We start from the raw sequence: 19,025 nt of genomic DNA on the forward strand, positions 1-19,025 counted from the left end.
CCAAGGCGTGCGTTACTCAGGAATAAGCTTGATGAAGCAACCGTGCAATGCTTCGAATGGGTGAATCACGACCCTAGGAGGGTTTACACAGAAGCAAGCCCCATTGCCAGCAACCAAGCTTACTCCCAGGTAAAGGATCACACTTTAGTTCTTCCCATGAAAATCAACGGGGTATAACAGTGCTTAACAGATTTACCTACACTGCTTCTTCAAAACTAGGTCTTAGGATTAATGCTAATAATCTCCCTGAAATAATTACACTATAATCACACTGGGGCCCTGGTGGAGGAAGGGGGAGCAGTGTGGGGGGAGAGGGGACAGGGAAGTAAAACTTTAGCTTTCTGAAACCCAATAAACCCCCCACCACAAAATAGAAGTAAAAAGGCAGTCAAGGAAGAATGCTTTGCAAGGTGTGGGATAACTTCAGGAAAGCTAAATTGGTGGAGCAGCCATCTGATCTGCGGTTTTTCCTTCACATGTCATCTTTCCTTCATAGCACTTGACTTCCCACAAAAATGCAACAGGAACAGAAAAATAAAAGCAGTTCTTGGTGTGCTTTTAAAAAAATCCTAAATGCATCTTTGTTCCTCCACCCTAGGCTTGATTCTGCCCAGGCGATCGGCAAAAAACTTGGGTCTGAGTGTTTCCCTGGTGTACGTGTGTTGGATCCATTTGGATCCACCTTCTACCTTTTTCCCATGTTTTGTTTGTTCAACTCCTCGAGCAGCAGCAGCCAGCCTGCTCCAGCCCCCAGCAGGTCCTGTGTGCACCTGCCACTCTGCCCTGTGCTGCTCCAGTGCCTCCACCCTACCCCTCTGCCTCTGCCCCACCCACTCAAGCAGGGGTCAACTTGCTCTAGCCTCCAGCAAGTCCCACGCGCACTACTCTGCGCCTCTCTAGCATCTCCGCCTCCTCTGCCTCCCCCCCTCAGGCAGCAGCTACCCGGAACACAGGTACCAGGCCTGCCAGCTGAGTCCTCCCTGCGCGCATGTTGTGCCCAGTGGCCCAGGCCAGCCTAGGTGTGTGTGTGTGGGTGATTCCCCCCCCCCACACACACACACGACAAACTCTGTGTGCGCATGCCCACAGAGAGGGCTCTGAGTGCCATCACCACTGCAGTAGAACAAGATCTACCAGACCACGGTCACATGGCCCAGAAAACCCGCAACAACCAATACTTGTTTTCTTTCTACCTTTAGAAAGAGTCACCACTTTATTATATTTGTAGACCCCATAAACATGGTTGAGCTTTTAAATAGATGCTAATCAGAACCTGGTCCGTACAGAGGAAGTTCATTAATGTAGCTTTTATAAGTCATCTGAACAGAAAAAATTAACTGTATTAAGAAATAATGAGAGAATGTTGTTAATTCCCACCTCTGGACAATTTTACTGCATCAATTGAAGGCTTTGGGATTCACCCCTTGAAATGAAAACATGTCTGTGATATATTTCAGGTGCTTGCAAACACAAGTGCTTGGGATGTAATAGGGAAATTTCGTGTGTGTGCGCGTGTGTGTGTGTGTGTGTGTCTGGGGAGTCTGAACATTGCCTCTCAGCATAAACAACACCAGATTGGAGATGTTTTGACACTCCCATAGGAAATTTCCCTGTTGGATCCAAGGGACTTATATTTGCATACATGGGCTATAATAGAGCTGATGGCATCATGGGGAGATGCACGCAGCACCACTCAAGAACCCTTATGACCCACCTGAACTGTGCACCCTTAGCCCAAATTATCATCCAAAATGTATGTAAATGTCAAGCCCTGGATCTGTGAGCAATATCGGACTCAGTGATTTCAATCAAAATCCTTTATTGACAGGCGAAAGCATGGCCATAGAAGAAGCCAGTTCTAAGAACTGGCGTTCCCGAGCACCCTTTTATGCCCACCAAGCCCCCCCCCCCCCCGGTTTTTCCGTTTCCCTGGAGATATCAAAGCAAAGCAATACAGAGCATGAATGCAGGGACTGTTGGATCTCAAGGTCAGGTGAACAGATATGAGCCCCCCCCCACCCCCCCGACAGTAAACTGTCCCTGGCTATTCAGTCCTATCACTGACATAGGCCTAAATAATCTAAGAATAAATGCCATCCATGTACTAACTACAGCTGTTTCTGAATTATCTCAAAATGTTAAGACAATAATCTGAATCAAGTTTCATGTTGTTAAAAACCAAGCAGCAGATAACCTGAAGTAGATATTCTATTGACAAGGACATTCTGAGAAACAACAAAATAACACTAGGGACAGAATTAATTGATTTTGCTTTTCATTATTCTGTACAAAACAAGATATTGATTGCAACTGATTAGTGATGGCCTGCTTGCCTATTTTAGGGTGTATGTCTGTTTCTCCAGGTGAGAATAAAGAAGGCCTCAGTAAGGAAAAATATAGGTTTGTTGTCTGTACAGAGAACAATCCAATGGAGACTAGAGCATGTGGTCTCAAGGAGTCCCGAGGATCAATATACAGTTTAGGCAATCATAGAAAGTCTGAAATCATAGTAGAAATCAGTATATTTGCATATGGCCAGTGTCTAGTAATCAAGATAAGCAGAACCAATTAAGAAGAATCTCACCATAGGCTCTGCCTTCTGTCGGGATGTTTCATGTGCTGCAGTAGCTCTGTTGACTAGAAAGTAAACAACCTTTTACAGAGAAGTCAGCCATGCCACAAGGGAAACCAGGAAAACCAGGGAAACCAGGGAAATAAAGTAGAACAAAGCAGAAGATACTATCTTCCAAGGCAGTGCCACCAGAAACAATGCAAACATCTTAGAGGGTCATAGGAATGCAGACATTTGGTTGAGAATTGAGAGTTAACACAAATAGTGAAAAGCAAATCCATTTATTATCTACCTATGTCAATAATTTCTGCGTATTTTAATTTGATTTCTTTCACCTCCCTTCACCTACCAGATTCTAGGTACAGCATTTTCTTCCCCTTTCTCTTTTCTAGGTCCTTCCTGGGTACGAGAACATATACTTTGCTCATTCCAGCTGGTTCACATATGCAGCTACGCTGAGAATATATAAACATTGGGACTTCAAGATTGATAGTCCAGAGACAAGCTCAGGCCGTGTCTCTTTCAGCAGTTACCCAGGTAATTAGATGTGTGAGTAGAGCTCCAAGAAGAGTGTATTTCCCATTATTCATGTACTATTTGTTGCACAGTTTGGAAGCAGTAAATTTGCAGTCTTTCATTCACATTCTGTGTTTGTTTTTCGCATCATCCTTTTTTCTTTGTGGCAATTGTTTCCTGTACTGCAACATATTTGTTTTGTGTATCTGGAGAAAAGTCAGCTTTTGTTTGCATGGGTGCAGGTGTCACTGATCATACAATGAGGGAGGTGTTCCCTTTTTTGTGATGTCGCGTGAAAGGTCTATTGATGCTGTGTTGTGATTGGACATTTGAATCTTCGCAACTTGGTGTAGCCACATGGGCATTTGCAGTCCCAATTCATTACCATCCATCATCCATTTTAGATCCACCCCCCCCGCCCCCCAACTTTTTTTAGTAGAAATATCCATTTTGAGCAGTTTCCCCCTGAAGTTTTAATTTTTTTTTTCAATTTGCCAGAACCAGACTAGTGATAGAATGCTAATCTTAAAAGTGAAACTTACAAGGCTCGATCCATAGGTCACACAACCAGGTCACTCATGCATACACAACAGTGGACAGAAGGAAGAGGATGCACCACAAGAGCAAATAGTACCAGCACTTTGGCAGGTGGCACAATTTTGTTTATTTGTTTGATTTATACCCTGCTCTTTCCTTTCTTGTCAGAAAACCTCCATTTCGTGAAATTGCTTGCCAAAGATTTTTTTAATGGCGCCTTAACATCATGTCAACTGACAATATAATCTGCAACTCTTTTGTATACTAGACTCCTGTTCCATGTGAATGAGCCCATTTCGCTGAGTCACACAAACAACCAATTTAATTTAATTTATTTACTTTTAAAATAATATTTCTATCTCACTTCATCTCACTTCACTTGTCATGCCCCCAGAGAAGCTTTTGTTATTTTCTTATTAAGCATCAGTTATCCCTATGGTTATAATGGGTTTAGTAGTTCCTTGTATAGTGTTCTAAGGGAGGGAATTGTAGTTAGACCCTGTCCCTTTAAGAAATTTCCCTAGAGGCAGTCTTCCTTCATTACCCAGCAATGCCCCTGTTTAGCTCAGTCAGTCTAAGGTGCCTAGGGAGTTGGAATGCTGCAATCTCTGTTATGTCTATGCATAGACTAAAGTGTATATAGTCTAGAGAAGGCAAAGTTAAGGTGTCAACAGAAAATAGAATGCAGACAAAAGACTGAAAGAACCAGGAGGAACTATAGACAAGTGAACTTTCTTGAAAGGAGTCAAGGAAAAATAAAAGTCTACAGCTTCAAGTTTGTTCACCAGTCAAGCAAGTACCTTATCTTAGTCAGACCCTGGGAGGAGTTAGGGTCTCAAATCTTCTAAGCAATAAACCTTGTTTTTGAACTGTTACACCTTGCTTGTGTGTCTCCCACTCTGTTCCAGCCAAGAACAGGGCACCTTCAGATTGTTTTGCTTGGGGAACAGAGCAGCACTCTAGGCAGACATTTAAAAAAGAAACTGTCCTCTGCTGTCACTTCTTCATTTTTCTTGTGGGAGCTGCCTACTTTAATGTCCATTTAGAAATGTGTTTAAATCTGGACTTAAGGCCACAATAGTCTATTTTTTTAATTTTTCCACCAACCAATATCTCTAGCTTATGAAAACTGTCACAGTAAATATGTCACACTTTGTTGTATCACAAGACTCTTATTGTTTTTAAGTGGTCCAACAGATTAACAAGGCCACTATTCTGGAATACAGAAGTGACATCTAGAAAAAATAACCACTACTGCTCTCAGTGTGGTATGATGGTTAAAAGTGTTGGGACTATGATTTGAGACACCCAGGTACAAACCCCCATTCTGCTATACAGCCACAGTGTTAAGTTGCACTGTGGGAACGCTAAAGTGACTTGCTGGGGCACTTTATGCAAGCTTTGCGGCTTTAGTATTATCGCCTTCCCAGATTTTTTGCCTTACTGCTCTCTGTTCTGCACTGTAAACAGAAATATGCATTCTTGGGGATTGGCACTGTATTTTATTATAGTTGCATCATTGCATCATTTCCAGCTCAGGCAGTTCAGTTTCTGATCAAACCTGGCCCACTGGGGCCTGTTTGAAATACTGTCACTACTAATTAATAATAAGGCTGTGATGAATGAGGCTGCAAGCCTACAGTATTCCCTGCAACCTTTGCTGAGTGGCATGCTGGCTTGTGTTCAGGAGATGAAATCAGAAGCACTTTTGTTAGCTTTGCTAGAATGATGGGGCTCATTCAAGATTGTTTGGGAGTTGCTGATAACAAAGAGAGAAAATGGCTTACAGATGAAGTACATATAAAGAGGTAATTTAAATTACATAAAATTCTCATAAAACCCATACATATGGAACACAACAAACAGCTGATCAAGCAAAACTTCATGCATCTGCTGAGGCTTGTAGTTTTTATTTCTGTTTGAATGCCTTTTCTTGGTGATACCAGTTCTTTCCACTGTTTATCAGAACTCATTTCTCCAGCAGACTATCAATGATATAGAGACAAACTCCAGAGGAATTTGAAGCCAAAACTAGTAAATGTGCATACCTGGAAACTGTTAGGTGGGGTTTTCTTTTTTTGTTTCAATTATTAATGGCTTAGTATTTTTAGATGTCTCTGGAAGATTGCAGTTCATGTTGAAGGTCACTGAGAAAGTCCATTCTTATAGTGGTGCTCAGAATGGAAGTAGACTCAGGCTTCTGTGTTTAACTAAGATATAGTTAGTTATTAATCTTTTCTCTTTAATTTATATAATACTTTTTAGTGCTTCATGGGTGAACCACAGAAGTTTAACTGTGCACATTAGCAAGATGAAAGGCATATAATGCCACTAATTGTGGATGCATCTGATGACAACAGCTGGTATTCTACACTGGAAGGGAGGCTAGACTGTTGCTGCCAAAATGTAGAATCCTGCTTATCCTTAGCAATGTGGATGTGAGCGCTGCTTTTACCATTCTCCAGTAAGGATAAGAGAAATCTCTCTCTCACTTTGGATGCTCTCATGGTCTGCCGGCTTGGCTGCTGCTTCTTCTGCAAGGCATCTCTTTTACTCTCCCAAACTGATCACAGATTATATGAATAAATGCTATCATCACAGTTGGACCATGTAAGGCTATTTTTCTTTTTTAATGCTGGAGAAAAAGAACTAAAAAGTTGTGAAGGGCCCACTCATGAATAACAAGGGTTCTTTTATTTTGTATACAGGTACTTTGGCATCCATGGATGATTTTTACATACTTGACAATGGCTTAATAATGTTGCAGACAACAAACAGCATATTCAACCAGTCTCTGTTTAAACAAGTGGTACCTGAGAGTCTCTTTGCATGGCAGAGAGTCCGTCTTGCCAACATGATGGCAGACTCTGGAAAAACTTGGGCTCAAACTTTTGCAAAGCAAAACTCTGGTTGGTATTATAAAGATGGAACCTGTTATATGTATTATTCTCTTTAAAATAGTGCAGTTTTAATTGTCTCTTCCCTGCCCCCTAGGTACCTATAATAACCAGTATATGGTCTTAGATACAAACAAGATCACATTGCAAAAGCATATTGATGATGGAGCTCTCTACATCATTGAACAAATCCCAAAACATGTGGAATACTCTGATCAGACAAATATTCTCCGGAAGGGTAAGACCTGTTGATATTTTATTCAGTTTTGCTTTCTAGTAAGAATTGGAAATGGCGAAGAAGGAGAGGTGTGGAGGAAAGGTGATTATTTCTACTTGTCAGAGGATCACCAAATATGAATCCAGTCCTTTGGGAGGCTATAGGAGACGATAGGAGATGCTCAAAATGGAAATGGAATTTTCATTCCCTTTTGTTATTTCTGGAATTCTTATGAGCTTCAGCCAAGGGCCGGCATCAGGCCTGAGCATGGTTGAGTACATGCCAAGGCCCTCAGACCAGCAGAAGGCTGCTGGAGATGACAGACCAATCTAGTGCTGGACAGCAGTGGAGGCGGAAGAGTAGAAGAGAACTGTGCATAGTGTTGCTTTGTCTGGGCACGCCTCTTAGCAGCAAATGGGTGGGGTTTTTTTTTACCACATTTATTTATTTATTTATTTATTTATTTATTTATTTATTTATTTATTTATTTATTTATTTATTTATTTATTTATTCATTCCACTTTTATACCGCCCTCCCCCAAAGGGCTCATCAAGATGAACCTGAAATGTTCACAGTCCTTGTAGAGCTGCTGGCACCACCAATGAAGAAACCGCACTCTGTCCCTTCTAGCATTGTGATGTTCCCGTGGGGCAGAGCGGGGCAGGGGAGAAGCACAATGCAAGGGGTTATGGCACCCTACAGCTGGCTCTGCTTCAGTTTGCCCAAACAAACCCTGCCTTTATGGCTGTTGTTCTCTGGGTTGCTGCCAACCTTGGCCATATTTCCTACATCTTTATGGGAATTAGTTGGAGCTCTCTAGACAGCATAGAATCTCTTTGAAATTTAGACCTTTGAAGCAATGTAAGTGATCTATGTCTACTCAATTTGCAGGTTACTGGCCTTCTTACAACATCCCTTTCCATGAAACTATCTATAATATGAGTGGATATAATGCATATGTTAAAAAATATGGATTGGATTTTTCATACGACTTGGCTCCCAGAGCAAAAATTTTCAGACGGGACCAGGGGTCAGTGACAGACATGGAAACCTTGAAGCACATAATGAGATACAACAGTACGTAATTCTTCTCTTTATTATTTTTTTAAACATCCAAACCCCTCCTCCCCCCGATCCCCAAAACATGACAAGGCTTATTCCAAAGCACTTGACTGTCATGCTCTGTACCTGCAAACACTGTTCAGGTAATGTCCAAGAAATAGCAATAGGAATTGAGTTCTTCTTTGCTACTATGTTGTTGAACATAGCTGGAATAAGGTAATTGTTGAAGCTTAAATACCTTTAAATGGAAACAATTTTTCAAACTCCATTGAGAAAAATTCAGTCAAAATTCCACTAAAAATTAATTTCTCACTAAGATCAGGCCAAGAGCTCATCACACCTTCCTGCTTCTTAGGAAATAACCTGCATCATTCAGTTTCTCTAGATTTTGAAATGAGGAAGGTAAATCCCAGTGAATATTGCAACCATGTCTATAAATATCTAGCCCTATGGTCAGCCAAGCAAGCATGGTGTAGTGGTTAAGAGCGGCAGACTGTAATCTGGAGAACCAGACTCCAGATCTATATGCATTCTTTATGTTCAATACATCACTGTAAAACCCCGTTATATTCAGTATTTGACACAGAAAGCAGCATCCTGGGTCTCCCATTTCGCCCCCTTCCTCATGTGCAGAATAATGCACATTCAATCCACTTTCAATGCACTTTGCAGCTGGATTTTACTGTGCGGAAAAGCAAAATCCACTCACAAACTATTGTGACAGTGGATTGAAAGTGCATTATTCTTCATGTGCAGAAGGGGCCTTCATGTTACAGCTAGCAGAATAAAGGTTTTTTTTTTAATCTGATTTTTCTTGGAATGCAATTTGGATCCCTTTTCTTGCCTCTCTGCAAAAACAGTATGAAGACTAACTGCTCATTGCTCCAAAGAAAAGAATTTCATCCTTTTATTCTGTGAAGAAGATTGACTGGATCGGGGGGAAATTCTTCCAAAGCTCCTGTTCCCCGATTGATGTCATTTTTAGGTCAGGGCAAGAGTGGGGTTGAGGAGTTTCTTTGAAGCACCAGACAGGTGGTTGTACGTACTGTTATCTGCAAAAGGCAAGAAAATGGATCCTTATTTCTTCCTTTGCAGAGATGCAACTGACTATTTTTTTTCTTCTGAACTAAGGTTGGAACTTTCAAGGAAGACAGGAGCATTCCCAAGCCCAGGTTTTCCTCATAACTTTAATGCAGGCAGAGAAGGAACAGCAAACTGGAAAGATGCTCAACTGTTCTCTGTCCTGATTCTCTCCTGAAAATGACATTTTCCCCAAAATGAGTCCCCAGATGAGTTTGGAAACTGGAAATAATCCTGCCAGCTTTTGCTCCTGCATTGGCATTTGCAGCTTCTAGGGGTTTTGAAACAAAGTTTGGTGAAAGAATGGACATTCCACCCTAACCTATCAAAAAGTAATGCCAGCTTTAATTGTTGGTTCATGTTTCATCTGATATATGCAATTAAAGTATGTTTAAGGTATAAAGCAAATATTCCCCCCCCCCCCCCAACCATTAAAGAAAGGAGGTAGTCCTTCGCTATGGATGGTCATGTGTAGAATTACTTAACTAATCCGTCCCTTCTGCTTTGTAGACTACAAGAAAGACCCGTATTCAAGGCAGAATCCCTGTAATACCATTTGCTGCCGGCAAGACTTGAGCCTCAAATATCCATCTCCAGCTGGCTGCTATGATTCTAAGGTAAACACTCCACGATGAACTGGCCTACTAGAGATGCTGTTTCGGATGAAGAGCAGGGAAGCAAAAATGTATTCCTGTTGTTTTTTTCTCCCTCTGTTTCCCCCTTGAATTTGGAATTATGGGTGCCAGCAGCCCAATAAATTCACAATTGTGTAATTTTTCTATCCTTTTTTTAAACTCTCAGAACTGGGTGAGGGATTTAGAGCAATTCAGTAGTCCACAAGCCAGGCACACTTAACAGTAAGAAGTGCTATAAGAACTGGACATGAGACCTTAGTTTGTATGTGTAAGTCTGGCCGCTTGTGAACTGCTACAGTTTCATGTTACAACCATTGCTGATTATAACATCTTCATGCTTAACCTTTAACTTGAGGAAGCCACTGCCAGCACAGCAACAAGTGTTAAACTCCACGATGCCTGCCCAGTCTTCTGTTATGAGATTTCTTCTCCTCTGTCATGTGATATGAACCTTGTCCTGCCTAAGCATCAAGGTCCAGAGAAGCTGTAAAAAAATATCCTGACTGATTGCCCAGATGTGTCAGCTGATCCCTCAGTTAGCTTTTGAAATGGGGTAATAAATGACCATAAAATGTCAGGCGTTGGCCTTTGTGAGGTATCCACAACAGTCTGCTTGAGCCATCTCTGTTTGCCTTCAGTTACACAATTTCCCCTTTCGCCTCTCTGATCTTGTTCCATCTGTTTGCACACAGTCAAACAATTTGTATGAGTAGGGACCAGTGGTGGGATCCAAAAATTTTAATAACAGGTTCCAATGGTGGTGGGATTCAAACAGTGGTGCCGCTGCACACACGCACCTCCAGTCCCTATTGGGCAGGGAGGTTGCTTTAGTAACCCCTTCTCGGCACTCAGAAAAAATTAGTAACCACTTCTATAGAAGTGGTGAGAACTGGTTGGATCCCACTTCTGGTAGGGACTATCCAAAACATTTTAGTTCCTGAGGGCAAAACTAATGAGAGACTAGGAGTTTCATGATATTTTCCCTGTAAATTTCATGGTCCTGATTTCCTCTAGTGGAGCTGTAGTTTGAGACCAGTTATAATACTGGGAGAACTCCAGGCTCTACCAAGAAGTTGGAAACCTATATGGTACCACTATTTGCCCTTTTGGCCAGGCATTGATTCTCCCCACCAGAGCAAATAGTGCCTTCATGGGGCTGCTTCAGGTTTGGAAAACAGTGAATGCATTTGATTCTTTGCAGAGTTGGACCCCTGCTTGCCTAATTGTTATAGAAAAACACTCTGGCTTCCTTTTATACATGGTAGCATGTACAGACCTGAAACCCAGGTACTCTGCCATGGAAGCTTGCTGGGTGAATTTGGGTCAGTCAACACACAGTCAGCTTAACCTATTTCACATGATTGCTGTGAGGGTAAAATGGAGGACAGGAGAATGTTGTAAGCTGCTTTGAGTCCTCATTGGGGAGAAAAGTGGGGTATAGGTGAATTAAGTAAATAAATAAATCTATTCCATACTAGAAGGCCCTACAACTCTAGCATACAGATTTAGTATGCTGTACACTAACATCCAAATATTTCCGGAAGCCATGCCAACCTGCAGTTATTTTAGACCATTTAAATTCTTTCCTTTGCATCTCCTTCCCTACTATATTGGTATAAATATTAAACAGTTATTAATAATTTAATATTATTGCATTTGACAGAAAGAGAATGAGAAAAGGCACATACACAGGGGAACTGAAAGAAGTTTAGCTCTCTGGCTTATTTGCATCCCCTCATTGCAATGCAAGTCTATTGTAAGAAAAAAAATCATGTGTTCTTTTTTTAGGGCCTTAGAACTGTTCAACACAGAATGACAATCCCATTTCTTTGTCAATCAAAAGAACTGTTGGGAATGAAACCAATATATACTTTAATAGCATCTTGTACTTATCTGTTGACTACTGTTAGAGTAGAAAATGGAAGATGAGAGAAAGAAATAACAGGGATTTGTAAGGGTGCATTGAAAGCAGAACAATAGGGAGGAGATATTTGTTGTGTAAAATAGGTAATATTTTGCTTCATCCTGGATTCAGGGTGATTGCTTTTTGAAGAGAACGACAGAACAAGAGTTTGCATTGCTGTCCTCTTGGTCAGCAAGGATGTCTCATTAAGGAAGGACACAGATGTGAGGTCCTGCTGTATCCCCACTGTAGGTGGGGTTTGTCCCCAACAACTATTCCTTCACTTAAGTCTGTCGAGAAGCAGAGGGGCCTCAGCTAGGCCTCATAGGGGCGGGCACTGCAATCACCTTCTTCTTCCTTTTCCTGTCCCAGGACATCTCCCACTCAGTTGGGGGAGGGGGTGCCTGCTTCCTTCTTCCCTGACTTACTGGAACAGACCCCTTTTAGTCCTCCGCACAAGGCAGTGGTAACCCATACAAGACTTTGCCTCCTCACAAGGATTGCAAGTCCCACAAGAGCATGTGGAGATCCTGGACGCCACCAGGGTTTCCACCCAGCCCTGTCCCTCATTCAACTGCCATGGCTTTTAAGGGACCACCTTTCCCTGCTAAACAGGTGTGCCAACCCTGTCTCTGGACTGCTTTTTTAGTTCCAGCTAGTGAGGCTTAAGGTTTCAGGATACAATTGAAGGGAAGGGTAGGTCTGTGCTTATGGTCTGTTCCAGATAACAGAGGCAAGAGAAAGGGAAATAGAGGTTTTTCAGCTCATTGACCAAAGACTGAGCTTGACATTCCATGGATTCCCTTCCACAAGTCAGATCTGGCCAGTTTGCAGAAGGATCTGTTTACCAGTCCTTGCAAAATATGTCTGATTACTTATCTAAAGGGATGGGGGGAAACCTTTTCCTTTAGGTCTGTTGGCAACTCTGGTCTTGGATGCTCTGAAGCAACCTGTTTTCACACACAATTTAGTCAAAGAGAAGGGGATGCAGGGGAGAAGGGAAGAATACTTGGTAGGTTGAGACAGGATGCTCTTAATTACTTTCCCTGAAAGAAAAGGGATGCTACCACCTTATGGTGCAACCCCCAACAAAGTCTATAAATCTCTAATCTGTTTCTGTGAGCAGCAGTGGCGTAGTGGTTAAGAGCAGGTGCATTCTAATCTGGAGGAACCGGATTTGATTCCCCACTCTGCCACTTGAGCTGTGGCGGCTTATCTGGGGAATTCAGATTAGCCTGTTCACTCCAACACATGCCAGCTGGGTGACCTTGGGCTAGTCACAGCTCTACAGAGCTCTCTCAGCCCCACCTACCTAACAGGGTGTTTGTTATGAGAGGGGAAGGGCAAGGAGATTGTAAGCCCCTTTGAGTCTCCTACAGGAGAGAAAGGGGGGATATAAATCCAAACTCCTCCTCCTCTTCTTCTTCTGCCAACCTCCCCATATCTCTCACAACTCCTTCATACCTTCAGGCAGTCTCTATTATCCCATCCTCCAGATTTCCCTAAGTTTATATTGCAAGTTCTCTCCTCTGCATTTTTGTCGAGTATCTGTTATGTTCTGCAGAATAACACACATTTTTAAAAATTCACACGTACAAGCAGATCCATAAGATTCTTCTAGTATTAATGTTCCTAACTGGAGAGCCAGCATGATTACTGGATAAGAGCAGGTGGACTCTAGTCCAGAGAACTGTGTTGGATTCCCAACTCTTCCACATGAGTGGCAGACTCTGATCTGGTGAACCAGGTTGGTTTTCCTACTACTACACATGAAGCCTGCAGGGTGATCTTGGGCTAGTCACAGTTCTCTTAGAACTTTCTCAGCCGCACCTACCTCACAAGATGTCTGTTGCGGGGAGAGGAAGGGAAGGAGTTTGTAAGCCACTTTGAAATTCCTTACAGTTGAGAAAAGTGGGGTATAAATCGTAACTCTTCTCTACTAATCAGCTGTAACTATTGGAAGGCAAGTGACTCGGTTGAGGCCTGGGTGAAAAGGAAGCACCACGCAAGAAGCTGCACATGATGTCCCATGCAGCTAGTTGATCCCTATCTTGCAAGGTGTTCCTTCCTGCCCTTGTACCGCCTGAATTGCTGCTGTCACCATGCCCACAGACTCTGGCCATTAAATTCAAGGGAAAATTATATATAGCTGAAATCTGCAACATGAAGGAATGACCTTATACTGCCCAATGAATGATTCAGTAGTGGACATAAACGCACTGAACTTTGGGACACTGGCATTTCTGAATGCTGTGGTACCAAAAGCTGAATCATATGGCTATTTATAAAAGTTATGTGTATTCTCAGCAAAATGACCAGTTTGATTCAGGAAAATTCATGCTTTGCCCCTGACACTTTTGACTTCTTCCTTTCGTTTCCTTCCTGAGACATGAAATATCCTTTGATCCTTTACAGGTATCAGACATCTACATGGCTGCAAAGTTTACAGCATATGCCATCAGTGGTCCACCAGTAGAGGAGGATCTGCCAGTTTTCAGCTGGTCACGTTTCAATTCAACAAAGCACCAAGGCTTGCCAGACTCATATAATTTTGATTTTATCACCATGGTGCCAGTTCTATGAAACTGGCATCAGAGTTTCAACATATGGGGGGAAAGATTTTTCTATGTAGTTTTGCAAATATACCAAATAAACTGATCTGTGCACTCCTGAGATTCTGCCTTTGATTTCCTACCTTGAGTTTGTGTGTGCAAGCTATCCTGAACAATATCTACACAGATGTAGTGAAATATATTTTCTGTTGCAGTTCGAAGGTTCCTTCAGGTGCGCAGCTGGACATCCATACATTTTGCCTTTCTGATTTCATGTTGCATTTTTTACTACAGTAACCACTCCTTGACAGAGAATGTGAATTACCTGTTTAGTTCTTGGCAGTGACTTAAATGACACATGCACACTGTGATTGCACCTGTTGCCCTCTCTGAAAGGTTTTATTTTAAGTAAAGCAAAGATCAAACCCTCACATATACTTCAAGTATATTACTATTCATTTCTTCAGTTCCAAGTCTTTCAAAAATCAAACAAAATAAACCCTGCAGTTTGGAAACAAAAGAATAGACCAGCAGGCACCAAATAGGACACATAACACACTTCTCCACTATCTTACATTGCTTGAGTCTTGCATATTCTACAGTAGCCATCAGATGGCAGCAGAATCTCACTTATGTGCAACATTCGCTAATACTATCCAAGTAGTCCTTCCTTTCCACGCTTGCTGCATGTGCATCCTCCACAGTATTCTACTACATTAGAGAATGCAACAGGATCTGCTCTGACACAAATACCCCATATGTCAATTTAAAGAAATGGCTAGCATTTTAAACAGCCAAATAGTGACTTAGCACACACAAAACAAAATAAATAAGGCTGGGTGAGCTTTTTGACCAGAGTGCAGCCCTGCAACCCCGCCCCATCGACTAATGAATATGCTGGTGTGCTGTCAAAGATCTGAGCAGGGAGGGTGAAGAAAGGGTTGTACTTGGCCAGAAATCCTTTATGGGAGTATGGTACTAGAAAAGTTCGCAGAGCTCAAGATGCATACTAAATGGTGGCACATCAGGCCAGTTGGCTGGCCATGGCAGTTCCCTTGCTGTTCCACAAAAGTCAGCATACAGCCAGAAACCTCCTGTGCCTACTTCATAGCATGAGCAAACGGAGTGCCAAGACTTGGTAAGATACAGCACACAACTGTTGGCTGCAGGCACTCACTTTGGACAGGGTCAGAAAGAGCTATGATTGAAGACATCACCATTCCTGCTCCATATGTTGGGCTCTGTCTCAGCTTGACTACAAACCTGTGTCTTATGATGGAGGAAGGGAGCAACGGTGCCAGCAAAGTGATCTGAAGGGTCATTGATTGGAATGTTTGTCTACCCTGACTTCATTCTAATAAGTTGCCATTGTTAAGTAACAATATAACCTCAAATTCTTCATGTCCGTCTTTTGGTATGTATCAAACACATGTACAGTACTGAATCATAGTGTGTTACTCTGTTTGGATAAGCCTAGTGTATAATGGGATTGTAGAGGGAGAGTTTGCAGGGAATGAAGGAAACAGGTCACTAGGCATTGATGCAGTCAAGCAACTATGTTTTGAAACCACAGATCTTTAGCCAAGGCAACTGGTACCCGGTGGGCTGTTGGAGCAGAGCCAATGCCAACAACAGGCACCAACCAAATGCCACCTCTCCTTTTGCTACTATGTTTACAACAATAGCAGAAATTATCAATGTCAGAAAGAAATCTTACCACATGCCCCCTTAGAGTTGCCTGGCAAATGGTGGGAGAGTTAGCGTGAACAGCATCCCAGGAGAAAAATAACAAAATAAAAATAAGGCCTCATCTACTTATTGAAAGTTCTGACTGTAGAGCTCCTCACAAAGGGTGGCTCTAAGAATCACCAGAAACTCTATGGTTTCTGCATTTTCACTCTAGGAATTTCTAAGAACTCTATGATTAGAACTTATGTAGGTGGATGGGAACTTATTTTTCTTTTTAAATTTTCTCCCCAGGACAGCTCATATCTATGGCTCCAGTTTTCACCCACCAAACAGGTAAGCATTGCCTGGAGGTCTCCCACCAAAAGTGGGCAAATAAGAATCCATGCCTCTCTAACCCACTACTGAACACACTTATCATACAGTAAGATTTATGAGATAAGTGATATGAGCACATCAGATCCAGAACTCTGCTAGCTTACAACCATTTTACCAAACCAGGGTAAGGGCTTCTGTTTTCAGATAGGAGAACATTTAAGCAGGCAACATTTTTTTTCTTCCTTGAGTGGTGTTCTCTTTGTACGTTGCTAGATGAAAATTTAAAAAAATAATTTCAGGTTGTTTTGCAGTAAGACATTATTAGAGCAACCAGGGGTGTATTTTGGTTACCCCATGTCCACGGGCGCCCCCATTTGGTAACGGGGGGGCCTCCGCAAAATTTCAGATTCATTTGTTTTTTGTAGCGTATTTTTTGGCCGGCAGGGGGCACAGTTTTTAGGTTACTGGCACCAAAATTTCAGGGTATCGCCAGGTGACACTCCTGATGATACCAGCCAAGTTTGGTGAGGTTTGGTTTAGGGGGTCCAAAGTTACAGTTCCCCAAAGGGGGCGCCCCATCCCCTATTGTTTCCAATGGGAACTAATAGTAGATGAGGCTAGTCTTTTGAGGGTGCATATCTTTGGACCCCCTGAACCAAACTTCACTAAACCTAGGTGGTATCATCAGGATAGTCTCCTGCTGATACTACCTAGGTTTGGTGAATATTGGTTCAGGGAGTCCAAAGCTATGGACCCCCAAAATGGGTGCCCCGTCCCCCATCCAATGGGAGCTAATAGTAGATGGGGCTACCCTTTTGAGGGTCCATAATTTTGGACCCTGAGCCAAACTTCACCAAACCTGGGTGGTATCATCAGGAGAGTGTGCAGAAGATAGCCTGAAATTTTGGTACTGCTAGCTTAAAGATTGCTCTCCTGACAGGCACCCTCAAATTTTCCCCAGATTCTTCCTTTAAAACCACCCCCCTCAAAGTGGATTTAAAGTGAGAATCTGGGCTCCCTAGATTAAAAATCATTGAAAGTATTGTCGAAGACTTTCACGGCCAGATTCAACTGGTTGTTGTGGGTTTTAGAGGCTGTGTGGTCGTTGTCTGGTAGATCTTGTTCCTAACATTTCACCTGCATCTGTGTCTGGCATCTTCAGAGGTGTATCACAGAGAGAAGTCTAAGAGAAGTCTGGACACAGTTTATAACAGACTTCTTTCTGTAATACACCTCTGAAGATGCCAGACACAGATGCAGGCGAAACATTAGGAACAAGATCTACCAGACCACAGCCACGCAGCCCGGAAAACCCACAACAACCAACATTGAAAGTGATGCTGTTTGGGGGGTGGGTGGGGAATCTACCATGAAGCAGCATCATTTTCAATGTTGTTTAAAGTAGGGAGCCCAGATTCTCCCTTTAAGGTGGATTTAAAAGGAGAATCTGGGCTCTCTAGTCTAAACATCATTAAAAGTGATATTATTTGGGGGGTGGGATGGGGGGAATCCACCCTGTAACAGCATCACTTTCAATGTTGTTTAAACTAGGGAGCCCAGAGTCTCCCTTTAAGGTGGATTTAAAAGGATAATCTAGGTTCTCTAGTCTAAACAACATTAAAAGTGATGCTGTTTCAGAATGGATTCCCCCACCCCACCCCAATAAAGCATCACTTTCAATGTGGTTTAAACTAGGGAGCCCAGATTCTCCCTGTAAGGTGAATTTAAAAGGAGAATCTGGGCTCTCTAGTCTAAACAACATTGAAAATGATGTTTTGGGGTGGATCATCCCCCCCCACCCCAACAGCATCACTTTCAGTGTTGTTTAAACTAGGGAGCCCTGGGTGTGCAGATTTGTGAGTTGGGGCATGTTCTATAATGTGATGGTGACTTTGAGATGACCTGGTGAAATTATTTTGGTTTTTTTTTGGGGGGGGGGTGGCCGCCCATATGGAGGGGGCAGAAAACTCAGATTTTGCCCTGGGCTCCATTTTCCCTAGCTACACCTCTGGGAGAGAGCCATGTATGCTTTGCTGGAAGTGGGGTGGGGAGTGATTTGTGAGAGATTTATATGCTTAATACCCACTTGCACTGGCTTGGAGCTGTTTCTCAGGCTAACAACCTACCTCATAGGATTGGTGTGAGGACAAAATTAGGAAAGAGAGTAGGTGCGGAGAGAGCCATGTATGTTTTGCTGGGGATGGGAGGTGTTTTGGGAGCTGGTGCAAAAATTATTGTTTGGTCGTGGTGGGGAAGGGTGGCCACCCATGGAGGGGGGCGTGGCCAAACTCAGGTTTTGTCACTGGGCTCCAGTTTGCCTAGATACGCCTCTGAAAGCAACCCAATGTAATGTATACCTTTGCACAAAATAGCAAATGGAAAAAGTGATGGTGGGCAGTGAACCAGAACATTTCCTGCCTTAGCAAGCACTGAGATGTCTTTTAAAGTTCCAGGCTCTTAACAGTCTGAATAAAGCACACAAGAATCAAAAAGTTAAAAACCCAGTAGTTTATTTCAAAGTATAAATTTCAGGCTTGTCAGACAAAACCCCACTACAATTAACACGTATACAGACACTAATCTATAATGCATACAAAAACTGGGGAGAACTTGCCACTGCCCCGCTCAAACTGGACTTTTTGGTACGTCCTACAATATCTTTATTTACAAGTTAATCTGCGGAAGAAAAAAAATCAAGAGTGCAAGTTTATATAAAGGGTTTTGTAGGAGTTTATTTGCCAATGGCTGATAAGTTACTGAAGTCCAACAAGTACCCCAACGTTTGGCTGTCCAGTTACTTTATTTACAGATAGAACTTCAACTTCAGACAGCGCTTAAAATATCTTCAAAGCAGAAAAGCCAGCACAAGATGAGAAATCTATCCATGTGCTTTAAAATATTGATTAGATCCAATGACAAAAGGAACCAAGATTTTAAGTTGTATTTATCTATGTGTGTTTTACCCTCCTCAACATGAGCTTTTATAGTAAGGTTGCAATAACTGATTTATGGCAATGCTAGAAGACCCCACCAAAACACTGGTACCCAG

At 42.3% G+C, this 19,025-nt stretch overlaps 1 protein-coding gene across 1 annotated transcript in view; it reads left to right on the forward strand.

Annotated features, from left to right (window-relative positions):
* The window catches only part of PLBD1 (phospholipase B domain containing 1), a 38,354-nt gene extending 24,261 nt beyond the window's left edge, over window positions 1–14,093 (forward strand). The window contains exons 6-11 of the mRNA XM_048500737.1: window positions 2,965–3,109; window positions 6,334–6,534; window positions 6,620–6,760; window positions 7,632–7,817; window positions 9,393–9,499; window positions 13,836–14,093. Of these exons, the coding sequence (XP_048356694.1) occupies window positions 2,965–3,109; window positions 6,334–6,534; window positions 6,620–6,760; window positions 7,632–7,817; window positions 9,393–9,499; window positions 13,836–14,003 (948 nt within the window). The 3' untranslated portion in view covers window positions 14,004–14,093. The remainder of the gene's footprint in view (window positions 1–2,964; window positions 3,110–6,333; window positions 6,535–6,619; window positions 6,761–7,631; window positions 7,818–9,392; window positions 9,500–13,835) is intronic.
* The last annotated feature ends 4,932 nt before the right edge of the window (window positions 14,094–19,025 follow it).

Source organism: Sphaerodactylus townsendi, linkage group LG06 (assembly GCF_021028975.2).
Source record: "Sphaerodactylus townsendi isolate TG3544 linkage group LG06, MPM_Stown_v2.3, whole genome shotgun sequence".
NCBI classification, from domain to species: Eukaryota; Metazoa; Chordata; class Lepidosauria; order Squamata; family Sphaerodactylidae; genus Sphaerodactylus; species Sphaerodactylus townsendi.